We start from the raw sequence: 21,288 nt of genomic DNA, 5'->3' as shown, positions 1-21,288 counted from the left end.
CTTTCGGTAAGCACTGAACTAAACTTGACAATTTGCAGTTTCGAACAGTAAAATATTTATAAAATAAATATTATCGCCTAATAATATTACATGAATACTTCGATACTTAAACAAAAATTATTTCTATCCGCTACAATGTGGTTTTTTGCTCGCTACAGGACAGTGGGAGTTTATGGTTCATTTTGGTTAAAGATAAAATTTGGTTCGCGATAAGCAATTTATATGAAAATACTATTATGGCATGATATAACAATCAAATGTAAAATCGAGCTCCTCGCTTTCCTTTATAAATGTTCAATTCTAGAGCACTGTTACTGTCAGTTTATTATTAGTCATCAGATTCTTGTTGTTAGTGCACGCAATGAAAACGAGGAACACTACAGCTAATGTCTGTACTTGCACATGAACGAATTGTGATAAAACTGCAAACACAAATAAACTGAAAATTTATTCATTTGCCGGTTTTTAATTTAAAATAACATTATTCATGTTGCTGATAATCCGTTTGTTGCCACAGGAGCCCCATTGCCTTGTGCGAATCGTGACTGAGAAGAAGATATCGCCGACAGGACGTTACTCAGCAAGTCCAGGGATCTGGAGACGCAACAAATGAAGCTTTAAGATTATTCAATACAATCATGTAATTGAAGAACATTGCGATCCTGTATAATAACAATGGTACAGAAACACACTACAGATGTATTGACACAATCTTATATAATGCACTACAATGCGCGCATAGATCTGGAGACTAAAGACTAAAAAGAAAGAACGTTTGGTTTGATATCCGATTATTGAAGCATTACACAGTATTTTGCACAACAATGAGGTCCAAACAATAAAAGCAGAATAACACTGCATTGTTACGTGCGCATCATTTTCAGTATTTGTACCAGCAAGAATTGCATAAAATTGAAGTACATTCTCTCTGCTTTAGCATTTAATTCAAAGATCATGAGCTTGTGCCTGAAGCCCACTCTCGTCAGCCTCTCTAAGCCAGCCGTCATCAGGCCGCATGCACTGTTTGCTCCCCGGAACACAGGTACCCAGCTCAACCTTTACTGTCATTTCGAAGGTAACTCATTCCAGTCTTTAATATTTCGAAAATCATTGTTTCATGTTAATTTTGTAATTTTATTTCATAGTTTTGCCGACGCCCAACTACCATCGTGACTCACGGGTCAGGAGGCGCGAGGGAAAAGGAGCCGGATCGCTGCAGCAGCGGCGGTGGAACTCCACCTAAGAACAAATTTTTATTTGCATATTTGAAAGTTTGGGGATATAAAGTAGCAGTAACAACTCGTAAAGCTGTACTAAAAAAGCTGTTCTAATTATTCCAATATATTCGTGCTCATAACTTTTTGGGAAAGTTTCATAACTTCATAGTTCAAAATGTTATTAACCGTTAAGAGCTGCGAAGCCGAGCCTGCTGCCGACAGGCTTGTACTGATCGCGCGTGCCGTTGGAGACAGCGATGAAGAAGGTGATGATGTCGTAGAGCAGCACACCGATGCCGAGCAGGTAGCTGAACAGTGGGAATATAACCGTCTGCAGCGACACAGGGTTGAACATCAGCGCCATGATCTCCGCCGGGTCAGAGCTCGGCGTAGTTTCAGGGATCCCTGGCATTGTTACTGCTCAGGAAATGATGCTAACTAAGCTTAAGTCTTAATAAATAGTTGAAGCCTAGGGCAGCGGAAATAAGTTCTCAATTGATCAGAACTAGAGACAAAATAAAAAGATTGATCGGGCGAAGAAAGGGGGTGAAGCTACATTTGGGAAGTTATATCCACGCACGGAAAGACTCAAACTCATGGTTCACAGTTGGGTACAGTGAGACTCAAACATACTAAATACTTTTGAATTTAATTTTCTCATACTGCATGTTTTGGGTCGTTTGGCGGCTATAAAGTATATTAATGTTACATTCGTGCTATATTTCCATATCACATTTCACGCACAAAAAGTAATTGTGATGTAATTATAATGAAAATTAGCCAGAAATTTTGTAGGCTGGTTAGTGAATCCAATTCACATTCTCAAAGTATAATAGCGGCTTTAACCGCTTCCCTGCGCGGAATGTTGATAAACGGTACCAGTACCACTTCGCTGAACATTTTTCGAATATCATTTTACCCAACGCCAACTTGTCGAGCGCAACTCCGTTACTCACCTTCGTGATTTGAATGTTCCAGCACGACAAATGACGTCAAGGAAATTTGGGAAAGCTCCACTAGAGAAAATGCAAACTATCAAACGATCAATAACGGTTTTCGTGAGGTGGCTTCTGAAAAAGAAGTATTGTTCATCGTCACCTGAAGGTAAGCGTATTAAACAACCAATAAAATTGTAGGTTATATAATAGCGGTTTCAGCGTTTATTAGGCCGTAGGCCTGTCGACGATTCTTAACATCGCAGAACATTCACAGCATTTTGCGGTCTCGCACTCGCAAGTCACTGCTTCAATTCTGCTTTTGCTTAACCGCCCGGCCTCCTTGCCGATTCTGACCAGAAACTTGCGCACAGAGCTGGGATCGAACCCGCACCTCTCTGCGCCAATCTTGCTACTCTGACCTTTAACCACTGGGCCGCCCCGCAGAATAAAATACTTTCTCTGTCACAAATTCAAAATGGCAGAGTTTAATCAAATTCATAAGCAGCACCATCTATTTTACCGTAGGTGATGAGCTGCGTATGCTACTGTGGAAAAAACACTCCAGGGTTTAATTTGGAATTTGACAATTTCATAAAAAATATTCGTTTCGGGACAGCAAAATAAATTCCGGAAAGAGGTGTGCTTCTAATAAATTTCAATTAAATCAAATTATAAACCAAAGGCAGAAAACAGTTGATAAGTTGACATTAACGTTTTATTTAATTAAGAATAAAAAATTAAATTATTCTGCCCATAATTATTCTATGCGCATGTTATTTTAGAAATTATACGGTACTAATGAAGCCAAGTAATTAGTTAAAAAAATCGTAATTAGTCAAATTAATCCGAAAAATAGGTTCGTCTGCGATGCCACGAAGCCCGCAATGCAGTAACCCTATCGGCCATCACCAGTCTCTGATATACTCAGTTCAGACACAGCAACCTTCACTTTGTGATGAGACAATTCATTTAATTCATGAGTCAAGGGTACAAATCTATTCTTAATCACATTCAAACCGCGACCTCTTTTGTCGATATTGTGAATCTATAGGGTATAGTTCGTTGGTCAGCAATTGGTTGCACTCCGGAGGCATTGTGAGGAAGAAACGACCATCAGACATTGTCTTGCAGTCTACAATGAGATGAACGAGGCAGGCTGCTGCCTGTTCAATGCCATAGCTCGGCACTGAATCGTCAATACTCATAATTCCACGTACGTTTGGATGTTGTGAGAGCGTAGCATTTGGATCAATGATAGAGTCATACTCGTTTCATCTTTCATGGTTATTGGTTACATCTTACACGTGGATGATTGATGATTGAATCATCACTAGAGCGAATAATTAATAAAATTATGATTTGAAACTTTCCATTAAAGATTTAATACTTTTTTAAGTAACTATTTAACAATTAGTAATCATTCTAAATAACCATTAATTGGTGATAATGAATTCTGTTTGACGCATCACGCAGCTCAACTGAATCGGTTGGTTTAGTTACTCAAGTATTCCAGTTGTGAAACTACAAAATAGCGGCACTGATGTGAAGTTGCGAACTAAGGTGTACTCATGTGATCGGGTCTAGGCAACAGCTCGAGAATATTCTTGTAAGTATTCTCATCGAGAGAAGACTCGCGTTCCTTTCAGTAATGAGAAATCTATCTCGATGTCTGGTAACTAATTCTTGGTTCCGAGAAGTACGAAAATTTTTCATGAAAATTTTCACTTAGGCGTCTTCAATTTGATTACGCTTTAATTTTACTGTGCTGAAAATCTATCAGATAAGCATTTGCGGCCTACTCTCGTAATCGTATTTTACTACCCGAAGTTATAGCTATGCTGTGGAAAACGAACTTATCTTTTCGTGGTGACTTTAGTAACTCAAGTTCACGAATGTTTAATCCAACGAAGAGATTATCGATTGTCTTAGATGTATTTGTAGAGAATATACCAGTTTGAAATGGAAAGAACTGAAATAGCAGGCAATTTTTATTTATTAGATATTTAGATATACTCATATAGGTCTCCATGTTTACATTGCTAGGAGACGTAATAAAAATTAACAACCACGAATAACAAGGAATAATCGGCAATCTTTGTAAAAAAGAAACTCATAGACATGGAATACATTAAAAACTCATGCTTCTTAATGCAGGCGTGAATAATAGTTCACTGAAAACTACACCCGGATAAAAGTACACATATTGATCGGTACATGGCATCACATGTTATACATTGATAATGCTTAAATATTCCTAAAAAGGTTCATGGCTAATACAGTTTTAAACAAAAAAAAAGCTTGTATGCTCAGGGACATAACAGGACAGCCAAGATAGGCTAATAGTTTTAAACCAAAAAAAACAGCTTGTGTGCTCAGGGACATAACAGGACAGCCAAGATAGGCTAATACAGTTTTAAACCAATAAAAGCTTGTATGCTCAGGAACATAACAGGACAGCCAAGATAGGCTAGGGTCAGACAGAGTCGAGTTGTAGTGCAGCGCTGCAGCTCACGGCCAGACGTCGCACCGCCACCGGTGCGACATCTTCGGCGAGCTGCCATGACGCTTCTCGACACCACCGGAGCCTAGCCGATTTTGGCTGTCCTGTTAACCCCGATTTAAATATCTAGCAATTCGTGAAGAATACAAATATAGTAAGATAATGCATCCTGTTTACCTGGCGATTTTAATTCGTGACCATCAGCAAAACCAACATGGAGCACGATGACGTAGACATAAAACTCTAGTCTGCCCTACGTTTATCAAGTGAAGTATTAGATCCTTGCTGCTTTTTAATTATTTAAATATTAAAACACAGTCAGTATTAATTAGTTGAATGCACGGCACAAAAATCAGTTTAAAACATTGCATTGAACGATAAAACTGGATTGCACAAACTCAAGTTAGCTCTCGGTGAATTATCTCTTTCCCCTAGAGACGAATTGATTCAACGTCTTTAATATTTATAAATTTTGACGTTAAGTTTCTCTATACCAACTCAATTTATATGGATGAAGAAATCAATGAAATTTTTCAACATCTACACCGTGAAAATGAACAGCTTCAGCAAAAACAGCCGCCCAGGTTGGGAACTACTTCCCGGCGGTGGCCCACTTATCGCCGTACAAGCGCTGCAGGACGAGCTTCGCTGCTGCCTGCTTAGCGGTCCGCAAATTTTTCCCGCGGCCGGTAAGCCATTCTAAACCTTTGACCTGTAGAAGCAAAAAAAATATAACTCAGTACTCACTGCAGTGAGTGACAAAGAGCGCATTTTCTCGTCGACGAAAACTTGAGGTCACGGACAGACGGACAGACGGACGGACAGACAGACAGACAGACAGACGGACATGGCGAGCACAATAGTGCATTTTTTCCATAAATGAGAAAATGCGCTAAAAAGGGGGAATTATCAACACAAAAAGTCATTGTATATTTAAATAACATTCAACCTCGTGACCCAATTTTCAGGTGAATTTAGACTACTTGCAAATGATCTCAAAATACTTCAACAACCTGCTAATACTTCAAGAATTTGTATGTCTGCAGTAATGATCATTCTACTTGCAGAACGTGAGCCTTAGAAGCTACGGATGTTTTACTGATTTTATGAAACACGCGAGGCTGCAAGAGAATTTATGTAATTCATGTTTCCCATAAGAGACTTTAGATGTAGTAGTATCAAGTAGTTGTGTGGGTGCTATTTCTTGGAAATTCGGCGAATCAATGATGAGCTGTGACTATTTGAGAATTTTGGAGGAGCAAGTTCATCCAATAGTTCAAGCACTGTTCCCGGAGGGTATCGTCATCTTTAAAGATGATAATGCCCCGATCTATACAGCTGGAATTGTTGAAAAAATGGCACGAGGAACATTTTAATGAAGTTGAACATCTCATTTAGCCACCACAATCACCAGGCCTGAATATTATGGAGCATTTATGGTCGATTTTAGAGATGCAAGTCATAAGTCGATTCCAGCCGCTATGGTCTTTAAAAGAGCTGGAGGGAGTTTTAACTTATGAATGGGTTAAAAATCTTTGGAAACAATTCACAATTCGTAAATACCTCGCAGAATTGAGGCAGCAATTGCTGCAAAAGGTGGACCAACACTAGTATAGTAAAATATACTATATTGTGGATATCTCAGGTGTTTTCCTTATTTCGTCTAACCCCTGTAGTTGCTGACTGAAAGTACACTGGCATTTGGGGGAACAATGTGTTAAGTATTGCCTGCAACCAGCTGAATATTATCAGCACATAAAGTGTGGGAGTTTTAGTAAAAGTCGGTCACCAGACATGAGCAATGAGAGACTAGGTGCAACACAACAATAACTTACCTTAATCCTGAATTCGGCCAAACCGCCATCATTGAATTTTTCTTGGTTCTCAATGACGACATTCTCATGCATAAGGCGAACGCAGTCGATACCCACGCCGGCAAAATTGCGGTCGTTCTTCAGGTCAGGCATGAGACGTTGTATCAGTTCCCAGCACTTGTCCAAGGACAAGTCCGAGTCCAGGTAGACGGCACCTATGATGGCTTCGACCAGGTCACCCAAAGCTTTAGGTACCTCAACTTGATCGAGCGACTGTACGTCGTTCTCCATGTTCAATGCGGATGACGGACCATGTGCTTCAGTAGCTCCAGGCACAAAGTTTGACTCAGTGGTAGATGCAACACCATTTCGGCTTTCCCGTTCAACAAGATCGACAAAGATATTAACCACGCCGTGAAGTGTAGGACAGTGGTGCTGCAGGAACCTGTGCATGCCGCTCTTGACACAAGCGTGGGCTAGAGTGTCGTTGCGAACGAAGTGACATCTGATGTCCGTGATGCGGCCCGGAGAAAGCTCCCCAGCAGCCGCAAACACGTGGCCAGTCACAAGGAAATCGAGAACCGCGTCACCCAAAAACTCCAGCCGTTGGTAGTAGTCAGTAAACTGAAAAACAAAATCAGTTTTTGCCAATTCTTTGCTCTCATAACTGTACACCGTGCTAGATAATAATAGAACAACAAATTGCTAAGGACAGAAATACCAGAGTTACAGCAGATCAATGATCTTATTGTTACAAGTAATATTCAAGGCAGACACGAGAGAAACGTTTCTGGAGGAAACGTAGTTAATTTGACAGCAATCATAAATATAGACGTTTCTTAGGGAGGCACATAAAAAGCGCAACAACTGTATACTTTAGCTAGGCTAATATACGTATATTCTGTTGGAGCAACCAAGTTGTCCAGTAGTTGCTTAGCTGATTAAAGAAAAAAAAAGAGCAGTTTCAGTACCGCAACTATATTTAAATAATAAATACGTCGCTTAATAACACGGCTGTCGGCAAACCGATTCATCGCGCCAAGCTAGTTGATTTCTTTTTCAACTGAAACGTTCCATTCAAATAAATCTAACGCAATCAGTTCTTACGTGACACACCGTTTCAAAGTGATTATCTGCTTGATTGCGGTGAATGAAGTGCCAGTCCATACCTTATTTGTAGTGAAGGTTGGATGCGTGACGGCCTGCAAGAGGAAGCTCTTGTTGCGGAAGGAGTAGTGGAGGACGTCTTTTTCTAGTTGTTCGAGCCTGTAATGGTGGTAGAGCCGCAAAACCCCTCTGTCAGCATTACCCTGCGGTTAAAATTAATTTATTAGGTAACAAGATTACTCAACCGGTCCTAATTCATAATTACGATCATTTTGCAAAATCCTGCAACTAATGACAAATCATTGAGTAATGCAGGAAATTCAATAAACGAACGAAAGAAAAAAAAATAAAATTATACATTACACCTGACAATCCAACAAAAACAAAGTAGTTAGGAAGGTGTGTTAGTTCTGTATAGGAGCAGGCCATAATGACACCATATAAAGGCACAGAAAAGAAATATTTGTACAAACATGATGGGACTTGGGAGTGGTTAAAGTATGAAGACCCTCTATTATTATAGGCTCTATATGAAAGTACTAGCGGCCAGGACAACATTCAAATGTGTAAAGGGTTACTGGATTCTTCATTGGCCAGTAGCGCCTAAACCCGAGGCCAATTGGACGGTAAATAATGGCAGCTTCAATTCGACAGTTTTGCTGACCGCCAGTACTTTCCATGAATATTTATGCAGCAGTGGTACCTGGTCGTCATTGAGGTGCGGGAGGATGGCAGTTCGTGGCACCTGGACGGAAGCGTGCACAGGGAAGCCCAGAAGCAGCAGCAGGTGATGGGTGCTGCACAGCCCTGTGCTCAGCATCCAGGACCCCAGCAGCGCCTCCATGCTGTCCGCGACCTGTGACGTCAAAACCAATTTAGCGACTGACAGCTATTAAAAATTCTATTGGTGCACTGGTGATGAATCGATGAATTTTACTAAGCAACAATGTCTATGGACAACATTTACAAGAAAATATGATTTATTAATACCATTTTAAACGAGAAAACGGGTGAAATTCTTATGCACACAGATGCAAATTGATGAACAGAAATACAAATGAAAATAGGTCAAGAAAATTGATCGATAATGTACCATAAGTGACCGACGGTTTACTTGAAAAAGAACGATGAAAACTAAACCTTCTTAACATCCCATGGATACGCCTTTCAAGAATCCATGTGCACATTTTCCCCCAAGAATATAAACTCGCAGCGAGCCAAAAAACACAAAATTTTCCATTTGAAATTATTAATTTCAAATTGAAGCGATAGTTTTCTAAACACAAGGCAATTTTAGTCAAGCAAAAATACTGAGATGAGCTCACCATCTTGTCAGGGACGGACTGCTCAGCCCAGGGATCGTAGCAGCCGCAGTCAGATTTGTCCAATGAGTCTTCTGCATCGCTGGGCTGTCAACAGAAAATATTTATATACATAAATTATTATAATAATATTAGGCTGCTCTTTGCCAGACTTTACCAACTATCACCAGAAATATATTGTAGATGAACAATAGAACATGGATCACTACCTTCTACTTTATAAGTGACAGGCCAATTAATTCCGTGACGAACATGAACTTCAATATTAAACAAGAACGCAGCTACCAGCAGTAATGTTTCACACGGCACTTGTCCTGCCCGGCGAATAATTTTCATACGGCCACGAAATTCCTTACTGGGTCTTACATTCAATTTTTTTTTCGAACTCTTGTTAGTTTGCTTGCTGTCTTTTATGAAGAGGTGATTTATGAGAAAAATATCTTAGAATAATGTTACGCAAGATATATGAATTATATTTTACGTGAAATAAACCAATACAAGGTGAATAATATAAATTTTGCGGATTAGCAAGTATTTGCTATACTTTGAGTGCATACTACCTAACTACTAGGACTGATCTATAGCAGAACAGAGCAGTCTACAACGATAGAAAGCAAATAATTATTGCCTGATGGACAATGCTACCAGTTCGATTTACTTTATTGTAGCACCAAACTCGTCCTTATTAAAGAAGACTCTCATATTATAACGACATCAAGAAATTCAGGAACGCATCATAGCTCCCAATGTATCGTGGTCAACATCAAAGCACGAAACTTTTCGATCCGCCCAAATAAGTGCATCTATTTAGTCTAGAACACAAGTAAGTCTCCTTTAAAAAAAATTCAGTCAATTTATAGAAGGCAGATAATGATGAATAAATACGCTTTAGGATGCATGGTAAATGAATGCATTTGAACAGCTACAGGTTTGTCAGGTTGTGATGTCATTACTGACTATTACGTCACCTTCTGTGACGTCACTACTCGTGGCTCACCGCGTATATAAGCTGAGAAAGCGCACTGTTAGTCAGTCCCAGCAGAGTCTCAGTCTTAGGCAGACAGCCTTCAGCTGCAGTCATGCAGACTCCGGCACTCAGACCAATATGTAGTGTCGTTAACTCTATCTCCCAATCTACTGCACATACTGTGCTTGATCCTGTAACTTCTATCGAGTGTATCCCATGAACCTTTCTTCAATACTTAAGCTTAGATACACGACTTGTTATTTATCCTTCCCTGGCCGATGAGTATTTAATCTGTTATTCGGACAATTTATAAATGAACCAAAACCCCTCAGGTCTATCTACGTCTAATTAGTAGATCAGACAGATCCATTCAAGATTATGACTGTCAACCCAGAACAGAGTTATTCATAACTTTGACAGGTTCGAGCTATCTTTTTATTCTCCATCCCCGATGCTATCACTACTTTCTTGTGCAGCGTCACTAGAAAGCGACAGCGGCTACCGGTTAAAGTACAACGATTGCTACTTAGTGATTATATCAAGATTTTGGATGTTGTAGCCCTTCAAAGTAATAAGATTCCAGGAAAACTGAGCAATAAGAGGAAGTTAGTAAACAATAAATTTAATACCAAACGAGAAGGGGGAAACAAACAACGGAATGTAAGTTAATGGTAATACGAGTCCCGTAACACAAAAACTGAGCAATAAGAGGAAGTTAGTATTTAGTCTGACCGAGTAGCAATGCCAGCGCTCATGAGACAACCCCCGCTGCAAGAGAGTCTCCTTCACGGTGCGCTTCACAGAGAAGCCTGGCGCAGGACCGCTCTCTCGCGGCGCCAGCTTCGTTGCCTGTCATGGAAAACATTCTTGAGGTATAATTCAGATTATAATCAATTGCCAACCGTCCTATCATGTACCAACCTCAATTGCCAACCATCCGATTATGTACCAACCTTTACTCTATTTAGGTTCTAGCGGCATTGTTAAGAAATTGTGGTAATTTCATCTCATTGCATATCGTCCTGATTTGGATACACATTTAGTTCATTTAGTTGTTTGACAACTTCATCCATTAGGCTGAAAATGTTTTCAGGTTTTTGAAAATATTTATGTTCAGAGTACGGTAAGGCAGATGTGAAAAACAAAAAGCCTAAACTTACGTAGATTTACACAACAGTCATAATTTTGAACCAGGAGTGTCTTTTTTCCATACGATGAGCCTAAATCTTCATAGCAGTGCACGAAAGAAACAGTCGAGTGAGTACCAACGATCAACACAATTGGCAACAAAATCCATCATTAAACAGATAAGAAGGTACTTTCTTGTCAATAAATACCAGGGGCCATACTTTCAAAAAAGTTAAGAGATCGTAAGTACATCAGCCAATCAAAGACGGCCTTTCAAGCAAAATCCACCAATCATAGACAAGAAAATAGAGCGTAAGTACTTACGTTCACTTAGCGAGTTTTGAAAGTATGGCCCCTGTACATAGATGAGGTAACGACGAGAACCCACCTGCAGGAAGGAAGGCAGCGCTATTCTCTTGCCAAGCTTGTAGAGTGTGCTGTTGGACACAAACTGCGACCTGGCAAGACATCAACATCATGAGACATGGTCACGTTGGTGGCAAGTATGTAGGTTTATTAGGAACTCACGTCAAGTTGAAGAGAACAAAATGAATTGCAGCGGTAGCCACAAGGGCATCACAGTGGCATTCAAGTATCATACAGAAAAATTTCATTAAAACATCAACAACATAATACACATATTCCAAGCAGTTTCACTGGTGTTCTGTTGCTTCAATTTAGAAGTATCAGGAAAATGTAGTCAAGAGTTTTGACTTTCTTTTAATTGATAATTACCTGTGGGCAGTGAGTTTGCCTTCGTGCCACTGAGGGTACTGTAGGAAAAGCAGCTGTCCTAAATGGAACTTTAGAAAGCTGTCGCCGAGGACTTCAACGCGTTCAAAGTTGAAGCAATCCATCGTCTTGAGCGGCGTGAGCGCCTGCAGTACGTGCAAGATGGGGACGTCCATAGCGAGAGCAGAGTTATGGCCCGGCACCACAACGTTGTTGAAGTAATCGAAGCGCATGTCATCTTTGCACGCGAGTGCCACGCACAAGTTGCCCGACGGGTGGAGCTGCAGTGCGTCGCGGATGGCTCGCTCGCACCAGTCATACTGAAGCAGCCGCGTACAGTCTGGGTTCACGCGCGTTACAGTCTGCACGCCCCGATTCCCTTCATACAGAGTTCCTTGAAGGTTGCTGTTCATTTGTCCGATCTTCGTGATCAGATCGGACGCTAAGCTCAAGCCATTCAAACGCTGCAGGATGGACGGCAAGAGGCACGCTTGGAAGTACAGGTGTGCTGGTATAGGTAGAACGTAACACAGTTCAGGAGCCAGCCTAGGGTGCTCTCCACCACGCTTCTTCAACTTTTCTGGGACTGGAGCCAGGCAGTTCAGTTCAGCAGGCACATGCCGGCATTCGAGCATACATTGTTCTTCACTGAGGTCAAGTTTGTATTTCCCTTTAAAATACTCACTGTAGTTCAGGCCTTTAGTGATCTTAGAGTCAATTTTTGTAGAAGGAGTTTCTTTAGTTACCCGGTAGACTGAGTAAACTTGTTTAGATTTGTACAGCGGAACAACAATGGCATCTTCGTAAGCACACTCGTTGTAAACAAAGCGTTTGCGGGCGTCCTTGGAAGGCATCACCAGCTTTAGTTGGTCGCTCGTAACAACGGAGCAGATGAGTGATCCATCTATTTCTGCGCCGTTCAGCAGAGGAACCACCAAACAACGCCACTCACTTTCTTCGCTTTGCTCCATAACTTCGCTGCGAATGTCAAGCATAAAGCCGAACAAAAATTTGTTGAACGCTTTGATATTTTCCAGGTCGGCAGCTGACAAACTGAAGGACTTCACAAGTTCCGTACTCACCTTGATTTGCCCCCACTTGTTATTGTAGAGAGGGAAAGTGGCAGGCACGATGGGTTGACCAGTGCAGAGACCCAAGCTGTAGTCGCCATCGAACTTCTCACAGTTCTCTACTCGAACTGCATGATCGAGGCGCAGGCGGTACAAATAACAGGCGCCCACAGTTTTTGGCTCAGTTGAAAAAGCCTCGCAAACGCTTCGTTTGTAGATCTGGCGACGCTTCTTCGAACCAACTTTCCCGCGAACGTCGTCCTCCTCATCATCGTCGCCAATGATGGATTTCATCATCTCTTCGCAGATCTTAGGTTTCTTGAGGGGCATTAGCGAATCATTAAGCTCACCACACTCGTGAAGCAACCGACACATCTCCAGGGCGACCTGCTTTTTGGCCCATTCACGATTTTCCATGGGCTTTCCTCTGATTGTGTGCTTACACGGTGAACTGAGAGGCAGTTCCAGTGTAGCTACGAAGAGTTCATCCACCTCACGAACAACGATTTTAGGCGCAAGTGAGGTGAAGCGATCATGTGGCAGCTGATCGCAATACTTGTAAATCACAGTCAAGCAAGACGCCGAAGTGATGCGAGGCCCCTTTAAGCCGGATGGCATGTACGGTGGCAGGAGGTCATCATTAAAAGACTTTAATATTTCTTCTGGCAGGGGATGAGCTCTATTTCGACATACATGCCGGAACTCTTTCTCCAAACTGCGGTAAAGTTCGAGCTCACCGGGCAGTTTGCTATCAGGGCCGACCAGCAAGGCATACATCGAGTCCTCGGCACGCGCTCGACCTTTCGATTGAACAAAGGACCGAAAGTTTCCAGGCTCATCAAAGCGAACCACAAGATTGCACTTTCGAATGTCGACGCCTTCCTCCAAGACACTGGTGCAAACGAGAACGTTAAATTCACCTGCACGGAAAGCATTCAGAGTCTCAGTTTGTTTAGCAAGACTTCTACACGAACGAGCTATGTCGCTCGAAGAGCGTCCGCCGGCATTGCATCCAACGACGCAACGAGCATTAATGTCTTTGTAGACGCCGCCTCTTGATTGCAATTTCTTCAGAAGTTCAGTGAGTAGGAAAGCGGTAGCTCGGGTTTTCACGAACACGAGAGCGTATATCTCACAATTCTGGGAAGTGAGCCGCAACAACTCAAGAAACTTGGCGACATGGTGGCTCATGTACGGCTCGAGGTCGTCGTAAAGTACCTCGGCCTCGCGACACACTTTCTGGATTGGTTCAAGTCGTGCTTGAATAACTATCAATAAATAGCGGAGATCTGTGACTTCTTCTTCAGCTTCTTCCTCGAAATTTTCAATCTCATACTTGATGGCCTGACTTCCGCACCATTCACCCAGGTCTTCAATGGCGATCCCTATGTTCCGAAGGACACGACATAGGAGCTTCTTTTCTTTGCGGTCAAATTCCTTATTCTCAAATTCTGTCATCATGCTGTTCAATTTGCTCACCACTGTTTTACAGTGGTCTGATAGAGGAGAAAACCTTTGATTATCATAGCAGATTACGATCTCCCGGGGCTTTGTAGTGAACTTCAGCACCTCCTCGTGATGCACAGTTGTTATAAGATGGCATCCCATGGTTTCTTCGAGATCCGAGAAGAGTTTAGTTAGCTCGTGAGCTTTACATTTCTTCTGGATGACGGAGGCAGTCAGGCCAAGTATCCGGGGAGTGTTGGCCGGAGTGAGAGTGTGGTAAAGGGAATAGTAATGCCTCATGATTTCGCGCATGGGGTGGTTGCCAGTCGCATGATGGCATTCATCCACAATCAACAGATTCACCTGAACAGAAAACCAGACACAATTAACAAAAAAAAAATTTACAATCGTGTGCTAGAATTCCGATAAGGATATACAGATCAATTAGCCATTTCGATAAGGATATACAGATCAATTAGCCATTTCGATAAGGATATACAGATCAATTAGCCATTTCGATAAGGATATACCGTACAGATCAATCAGCCAAATATATAAACTCATTCCTGAACAGTAATTACATCAATTCGCGGTAGGAACAGGTTTCTGTGATGAATATTTGTGACTATTTACGTGCCTAACAATCGTTTATAACAATCTTTATATAATTGATGCCCAGATATTACCTGGTCCCAGGAGATGAAGTGCTTGTTCAGCATATCAAGGAATATCTGGCTCACCATCACCAGAACTTCATTTTCCCGCATCTCTTGAAGCCACTGTGACCGTGCAAATAATGATATTTATCAACAGTCAATAATTATGTACGGAACGAATTTCGTCAGAAATGAATAGGTCAAATTGTCAGATAACTGAACGGAGAAACTTGTAGCAAAAGAAGCCTTTTTGAGACATAGGTCACCGCAAGAATGAATTATAAAGGAGTCAGTAATTCTGCCTACACGTCGTCAATGTCGTCAACCTAACCCCACAACTGCCTTGCCTACACGACATTGTAACCCCACAACTGCCTTGCCTACACGACATTGTAACTCCACAACTGCCTTGCCTACACGACATTGTAACCTCACAACTGCCTTGCCTACACGACATTGTAACCTCACAACTGCCTTGCCTACACGACATTGTAACCCCACAACTCAGACTCATTGACAGACTTGGAGGTGTGGTTTTCAGGGAACAATATCCATAGAACACAGAAGAGTCACACATTAGACCATTAAAACAAATGAGAAGTAAAAAAACATTAAATCAGAACGATATCAAGCTAAAACCCAACAAACAAATTTATATTTTAAAAATACTGTGAAGTTAAACAATATTCACAAGTAAGAAGTGAACAATGAAAGCATTAATATTGATCAGTGAAAGAGCAGGTATATCAGGATGACTAATTTTCAAGGTAATGTAGCTTTTTAATGGTAAGAGGCACCTCATGAGTACCCAGCGTTTACGAATTGTAAACAGGAAATATGCTGCATTGAGCTAAATTGAACTTAAAATCATTCTTGTGCCAATGCTTACGCAATGATTATTCTCCATCACAAAAAAAATTTGAATTCAAGAAAGGTCCATCACGAGCACTGCAGATTTAGCAAGCTATTACTAAATTGCAAATTTTGTGCATAGAATATTGATCACAAAATGTAGAGAGCATGAAATGTTCATTAGTATCCTAGCAAATTGGATGGTCATATAGACATCAAGGCACATCAATTAAAAAAATGGCTTTTTGGATTTAATTTCAAGATATTGTTGTAATAGAATTAATTGATGTCAATTAGTCACAGATGGATAAAAATGGATAGCAAGTATCACTGAATGATGCATAAATGATGAGGTCATTAGTAACTCATAGCTACATCATAGGCATAGCTGATCAAAATAAGTTCAACTGCCACGACGGTGACAGTGAGCTGCTTTCGAAATACATGATACCATGTATTACATACTGCTACATGGCACATGCCATATATTACCAGAGCTGGGCAGCGCTACTTTGAAATGTAGCGGCCGCTACCGTTACATGCTCTAAGTGTAGCGGGCGCTACCGCTACCGCTACAATTGCTTAAATGTAGCGCCGCTACCGCTACCGCTACATGTAGCGCCCTACTGCCCACCTCTGTACAGTATTACATACTACAACAAGTTACATACTAACTACTACATAGCACCATACATTACATACTACTACATGGCACATACATACTACATGGCCCTATATACATTACATACGATTACATTTTAAAATCCCACATCAAAGGTAATAAAACTAACCAACTACTTTTATCATTTCAATGATGCATTTACAGAGAATTTCTAAATATATTATAATGTATTTTTCAGTGCCTGTCAAAACTTGAATATCTACACAAATTCTGGTCTAACCTAAATTTGGATTACATAGTTGAGAATAATTTCAACATAAATTTAGGAGTATCAAATATTCACTGTTAAAAATATGATGTAAATTTGATTGAATATAAGATATTAGCAGGCATTGAACAGAGTGAAATTACCTTTTCTTCGTTCCAACTGTCAACATTCATGCTGCCATCATATTGAGCCACCTTAAAGCCGCCAAGATGCTCTCGTATTGCCTTGGCCTGTTGCCGCACCAAGGGCACGGTGTTTGCAACCATTATTGTGCGCTTGGCTTTAACAGGGAAATCGCCACGTAGCTGCAACACAACAAACAATTCAACTATGCATCAAAATATCTTTTAAAGTCATTAAATCCACCTATGAATTATTATAAGGTGGTTATAAATTATAAATTATAATTATTATAGCACTTGAAACTTTAATGTCACTCACCCAGGAGTGAAAATATATTTGTACTCATTAGGATCCTCTGCATTTAGAAAGAAGTTTTAATTTTTCAGCAAATACTTTGTAATTAATACACATTTTAGCCATAGATAAGAACTATCTTGTATTGTTTGGGACCCAAAACAATGATGTTGCCAAATATGATCTGGTGGTCAATAACAAATATCTAACACAAAAGGAGAGCCAGTTGTGCATAGGCAATTTTCCTACCTCATTAGCAAGGTGTTTGATGAGTAGGATGGCGATGAAAGTTTTCCCTGAACCTGTTCCCAGGACCAGGATGGAGTTATTGCTTTTGGCATGTTCATAGAGCTCCAGCTGGTAGTTGCGGGCTCTGTGGGCCTGTGACTCGTAGTCAATGTTCTCCTGCAAAAAAGCTAAAATTTATAAGAGGTAATTAAATGACAAAAATATGCTGAACACTACATCTTATTACCAAGAGCTTTGAGTCAGTATACCACACACACATCAGCATTATACCATGTATGGTGTGTCACAACAAATGATCTCAACAAATATGTCAATCATCACTTCTTGGTTGCCAATGAGGGACATTGACAAACGATAATAGGTAAAGTTTTGTTATAACATAGTTGCATCAATGTCAGAGCTATAGATTATAGTGCAGTAATAATTCAATTGATTCATTAGTTTAGAAAGGACACTAAATTAATCTGAAACATACAAACATGCCTTCAAAATAATCTAACAATCACCCAATGTCAATGCTTTATCATTCAAATGAAGATTCCATAGCTACCAGAACAAGAACTTATTTTTCCTATAGATCCAGATCAAAGGAATCAACATGTCAAGAGCAATGCCTGTTTGGAAAAATGAATCAACTGCTCTCACAATTAATCATGAAGATAATAGAAATTCACTCAATTAGAACATAAATTTTACATTAACATTTACTATCATACATACATTCATACTTTAGCATCCCTATTATTACAAGAAGTAGATTGCACAAGAAATTAAACTGTGTTATTAGGGGTAGACATAGAAGAAGTTTGATGTATGATATTATCACAAAAATTTTCTCCTAAGGCCCTAAGCCCCTAACTGTTGCTAAGTGCAGAGGAACTGCGGCCGGAAGAAGCCTAAAACATTGTATTATCTCATACCCATTTTGAGTCCCCATTGAAAAGCTAGAATTTGCAAGATTTTTTTCAATAATAGCTAGCACATGTTTGCATTTTAAAATATATCACACTAAAAAAGGAAAAATTATTTCCACAATAAAATCTTTCCCTCCCCATCCCAGCTCAGAAAGAAGTTTCCTAAACAATTTTTAAGTAACTAGTACTATATGCCACTAATTGTAGAAATATTACAAAAAAACACACCATAACTTACCTCTTCTTCTGGAGTTTCATCATCGCCAACTTCAAAAAATTCTTCATACTCCATATCGAAAGCAGGGAACTGGAACAACATGCATCAACTTGATCAAGTATTCAAAAATGAAAAACATTGATTCAAGTAAAGCTAATAACTTAAAACAATAGATCATAGGCTAATAAAAAAAGCAGAAGTGCAAATATTAGTACAATAGATCAACTACTACAACTACTATATTCATTATTTTTGAAAGGATACTCATAGTCAAACACAGTAACACAGACACATAGCGCTACATAATAATAATACCAGTTTTAGCATTTAGTAGGCTGTGTGCCTGTTGCCAAAGCCAATTCCTAACATTGCAGAACATTCTGCATTCACACAGGGACACAGCATTTTGCAGTTTCGAACTTGCAATTCAATGCTACAATTCTGCTGTGCTTAACTGCCTGCGCCTGGCCTCCTTGCCAATTCTGACCAGAAACTGGCATACAGAGCTGGGATCAAACCCTGTCCTCTCTTCTCCAATCCTGGTAGCCTACTCTGAGCTTTAACCCTAAAACCTGTCAGTGTCAGATTCAGATGAGCTATTTGACAATAACTAAATTTATTCATTATTATTATTTATTTATTATTCTTCATACGCTGGATCACTCTTGTTTTGGCTATGTCAGACAATCAGATCAGATCATCAGCAACAGCAAGCAGTCATTTAATAATATAATGTAGATAAATATCAATAGATTTCCAATTCTCATGATAAAGGTAAGGGAAAATACTCAAAATAGTATTAAACATGTTGTTAGTGTTAGGTATGCTAATTTCCTAAAATTAGAAATTAAACAAAATGAAAATGGTCTAGTCCTTTAAAACTGGATTTTTAAATCACCTGTGGAACTTGGAAGACTAAACAACTACAGGTATAACCGAACCGAATTCTCAAGTTAGGTATACTAAATTTTACTCACCAATGAATTTAAATCGACCAATTTGTTGAATGCGGACACCTCGTAACTCTAACTGCGAATACTAGTAGTTAAATTAAGCATCGAGTCAAAACTATCCCTCAATTTAAACCTTACCAGCAATCCAACACATTGAACACAGGCTACACAGCCCGACAGCCGTCACTACTCACTATAAGCTCTAGCACCAACTCCCAGATGACTCGTCAGCAGCTTACTCATTTATACTGTTTGAGACGCGTTTCGTTCTCGTTTCGTTCGAAGAACGAGTTGAGTTTAATTTAAACAAAATAAGTTTTAGTTGTGTTTGAAGACTATCGGTTTCCACTAAAATTATCTATGCTGTACAGTATTGAAAAATGTTAATCGTTCATTTGCATGAATATTTCTGTCAAATTATTGAAAACTTAGATCAAACCCTTCGAGCTTCTTTCTCGTTTAAAACAACGTCTTAAAAACACGCGTTTTAAAACAGGGAACTGGCAGGGCAGAATGTATTCAAAACAATTTTCCTCTGTTATTAGGGACTAGTAAATAATATTTTATTCGATTGTACTAAACTAAGATACAAAATTTGAAGGGAACTTAAATACCAAATTTCATGAGATGAGCATGTCATAAGTGAACGAACTGGAACTTATTTTCGACGAGATTTCGATCGAACGAGACGTTCAATATTGTGTAACTAAAAACGAACTTTGTATGTGTACAAAAGTTTCTAAATGGCCATTATATAGTTAAAACGTTGATATGACAATTTTGTTGACGTTTATCGTAACAAAATTTAGGATATATTATAACAACGGCGATTTCATAATTGTACCACTCTTAGCTGCCGAAAATTAGGCAGCAGCATCTAAAGCCCCGTCCACACGTTCAAACTTATCGTCAGTCTTGCGTGTCATGCCAGGTTTGACTGACAAGACGCTCAAAGTTTGACGTCTTGCATGACGGGTGGGCGGAGCTTGAGGTTTGACTAACCTGGAAAAGACGGACGGGTGAGATTTGGGTTCATGTAAAGCCCCGTCCACACGTTCAAACTTATCGTCAGTCTTGCGTGTCATGCCAGGTTTGACCGACAAGACGCTCAAAGTTTGACGTCTTGCATGACCGATTCGACACTTCAGCGAACTCGCGTGCGAACTGGCCTGCGAACTCGAATGCAAACCTAACTTCATTTTCAACTGTGGCACTCATAAATCCTTCAATTATGAACGGATTTTATTCAAATTTCAAATATAAGTAGATAATATCAGTATTTTGCGGGGGGAATTTTTTCAGATTTTTATATCAATAACTTTTTTGTTAATACGGAAAACCTAACTTCATTTTCAACTGTGGCACTCATAACTCCTTCAATTATGAACGGATTTTATTAAAATTTAAATAAGGTCTCGCCCGTCCGTCTTTTCCAGGTTTGTCAAATCTCAAACTCCGCCCACCCGTCATGCAAGACGTCAAACTTTGAGCGTCCACACGCTCCGTTTTGTCGGTCAAACCTGGCATGACATGCAAGACTGACGATAAGTTTGAACGTGTGGACGGGGCTTTAGACTGACGATATGTTTGAACGTGTGGACGGGCAACCGACTAATTGGTCAAACTTTTACTCTATCTCAGTCTATATTGATGATGAGAGCTGTGACATTGTTCCTCGCTAGCTCTAGTTTTTCATATCCCAGGATATCCGACATTGGTTTCGCGATGTATTTTGGTGAGTTTATGGAGTTATATCGTAGTTTCCCATGTTATGGTAAATTCGATCGAAAAGCTACAGTGACAAGAACAAGAGAGCGCTGGCCAATGCGGCATTGATCGCTAAGTGCAAAGAAGTTGATCATACAGCAAACAAAGACTTTGTAACGAAGAAAATAAAAT

General features: G+C 40.0%; 2 protein-coding genes across 4 annotated transcripts; both read right to left on the bottom strand.

Moving 5' to 3' along the window:
• Positions 1-207: 207 nt before the first annotated feature.
• On the bottom strand, positions 208-2,338 carry LOC108670112. The gene is made up of 4 exons (XM_018157561.2): positions 2,174-2,338; positions 1,404-1,634; positions 1,179-1,239; positions 208-594 (listed from the first exon to the last, which is right to left on the bottom strand). The coding sequence occupies exons 2-4, from the start codon at positions 1,627-1,629 to the stop codon at positions 486-488; spliced, it is 396 nt and encodes a 131-aa protein (XP_018013050.1). The 5' UTR covers positions 1,630-1,634; positions 2,174-2,338; the 3' UTR covers positions 208-485.
• Positions 2,339-4,130: 1,792 nt separating this feature from the next.
• Positions 4,131-19,630, bottom strand: LOC108670123 (endoribonuclease Dicer). 3 transcript variants are annotated; one of them, XM_047884257.1, is made up of 13 exons: positions 19,584-19,630; positions 18,458-18,526; positions 17,306-17,461; positions 16,783-16,944; positions 14,928-15,020; positions 11,729-14,604; positions 11,382-11,451; positions 10,598-10,714; positions 8,902-8,985; positions 8,280-8,432; positions 7,639-7,779; positions 6,491-7,093; positions 4,131-5,367 (listed from the first exon to the last, which is right to left on the bottom strand). In XM_047884257.1, the coding sequence occupies exons 2-13, from the start codon at positions 18,509-18,511 to the stop codon at positions 5,248-5,250; spliced, it is 4,629 nt and encodes a 1,542-aa protein (XP_047740213.1). In that variant the 5' UTR covers positions 18,512-18,526; positions 19,584-19,630; the 3' UTR covers positions 4,131-5,247. The 3 variants fall into 3 exon arrangements, with proteins under 3 accessions (XP_047740213.1, XP_018013063.1, XP_018013061.1); XM_018157574.2 differs by having other exon boundaries at positions 19,414-19,616; XM_018157572.2 differs by having other exon boundaries at positions 19,528-19,615.
• Positions 19,631-21,288: the final 1,658 nt, after the last annotated feature.

This window comes from Hyalella azteca, unplaced genomic scaffold (assembly GCF_000764305.2).
Source record: "Hyalella azteca isolate HAZT.00-mixed unplaced genomic scaffold, Hazt_2.0.2 contig15055, whole genome shotgun sequence".
NCBI classification, from domain to species: domain Eukaryota; kingdom Metazoa; phylum Arthropoda; class Malacostraca; order Amphipoda; family Hyalellidae; genus Hyalella; species Hyalella azteca.
The sequence above is the reverse complement of the archived record's forward strand: the minus strand, read 5'-3'. Positions and strand labels throughout refer to the sequence as shown.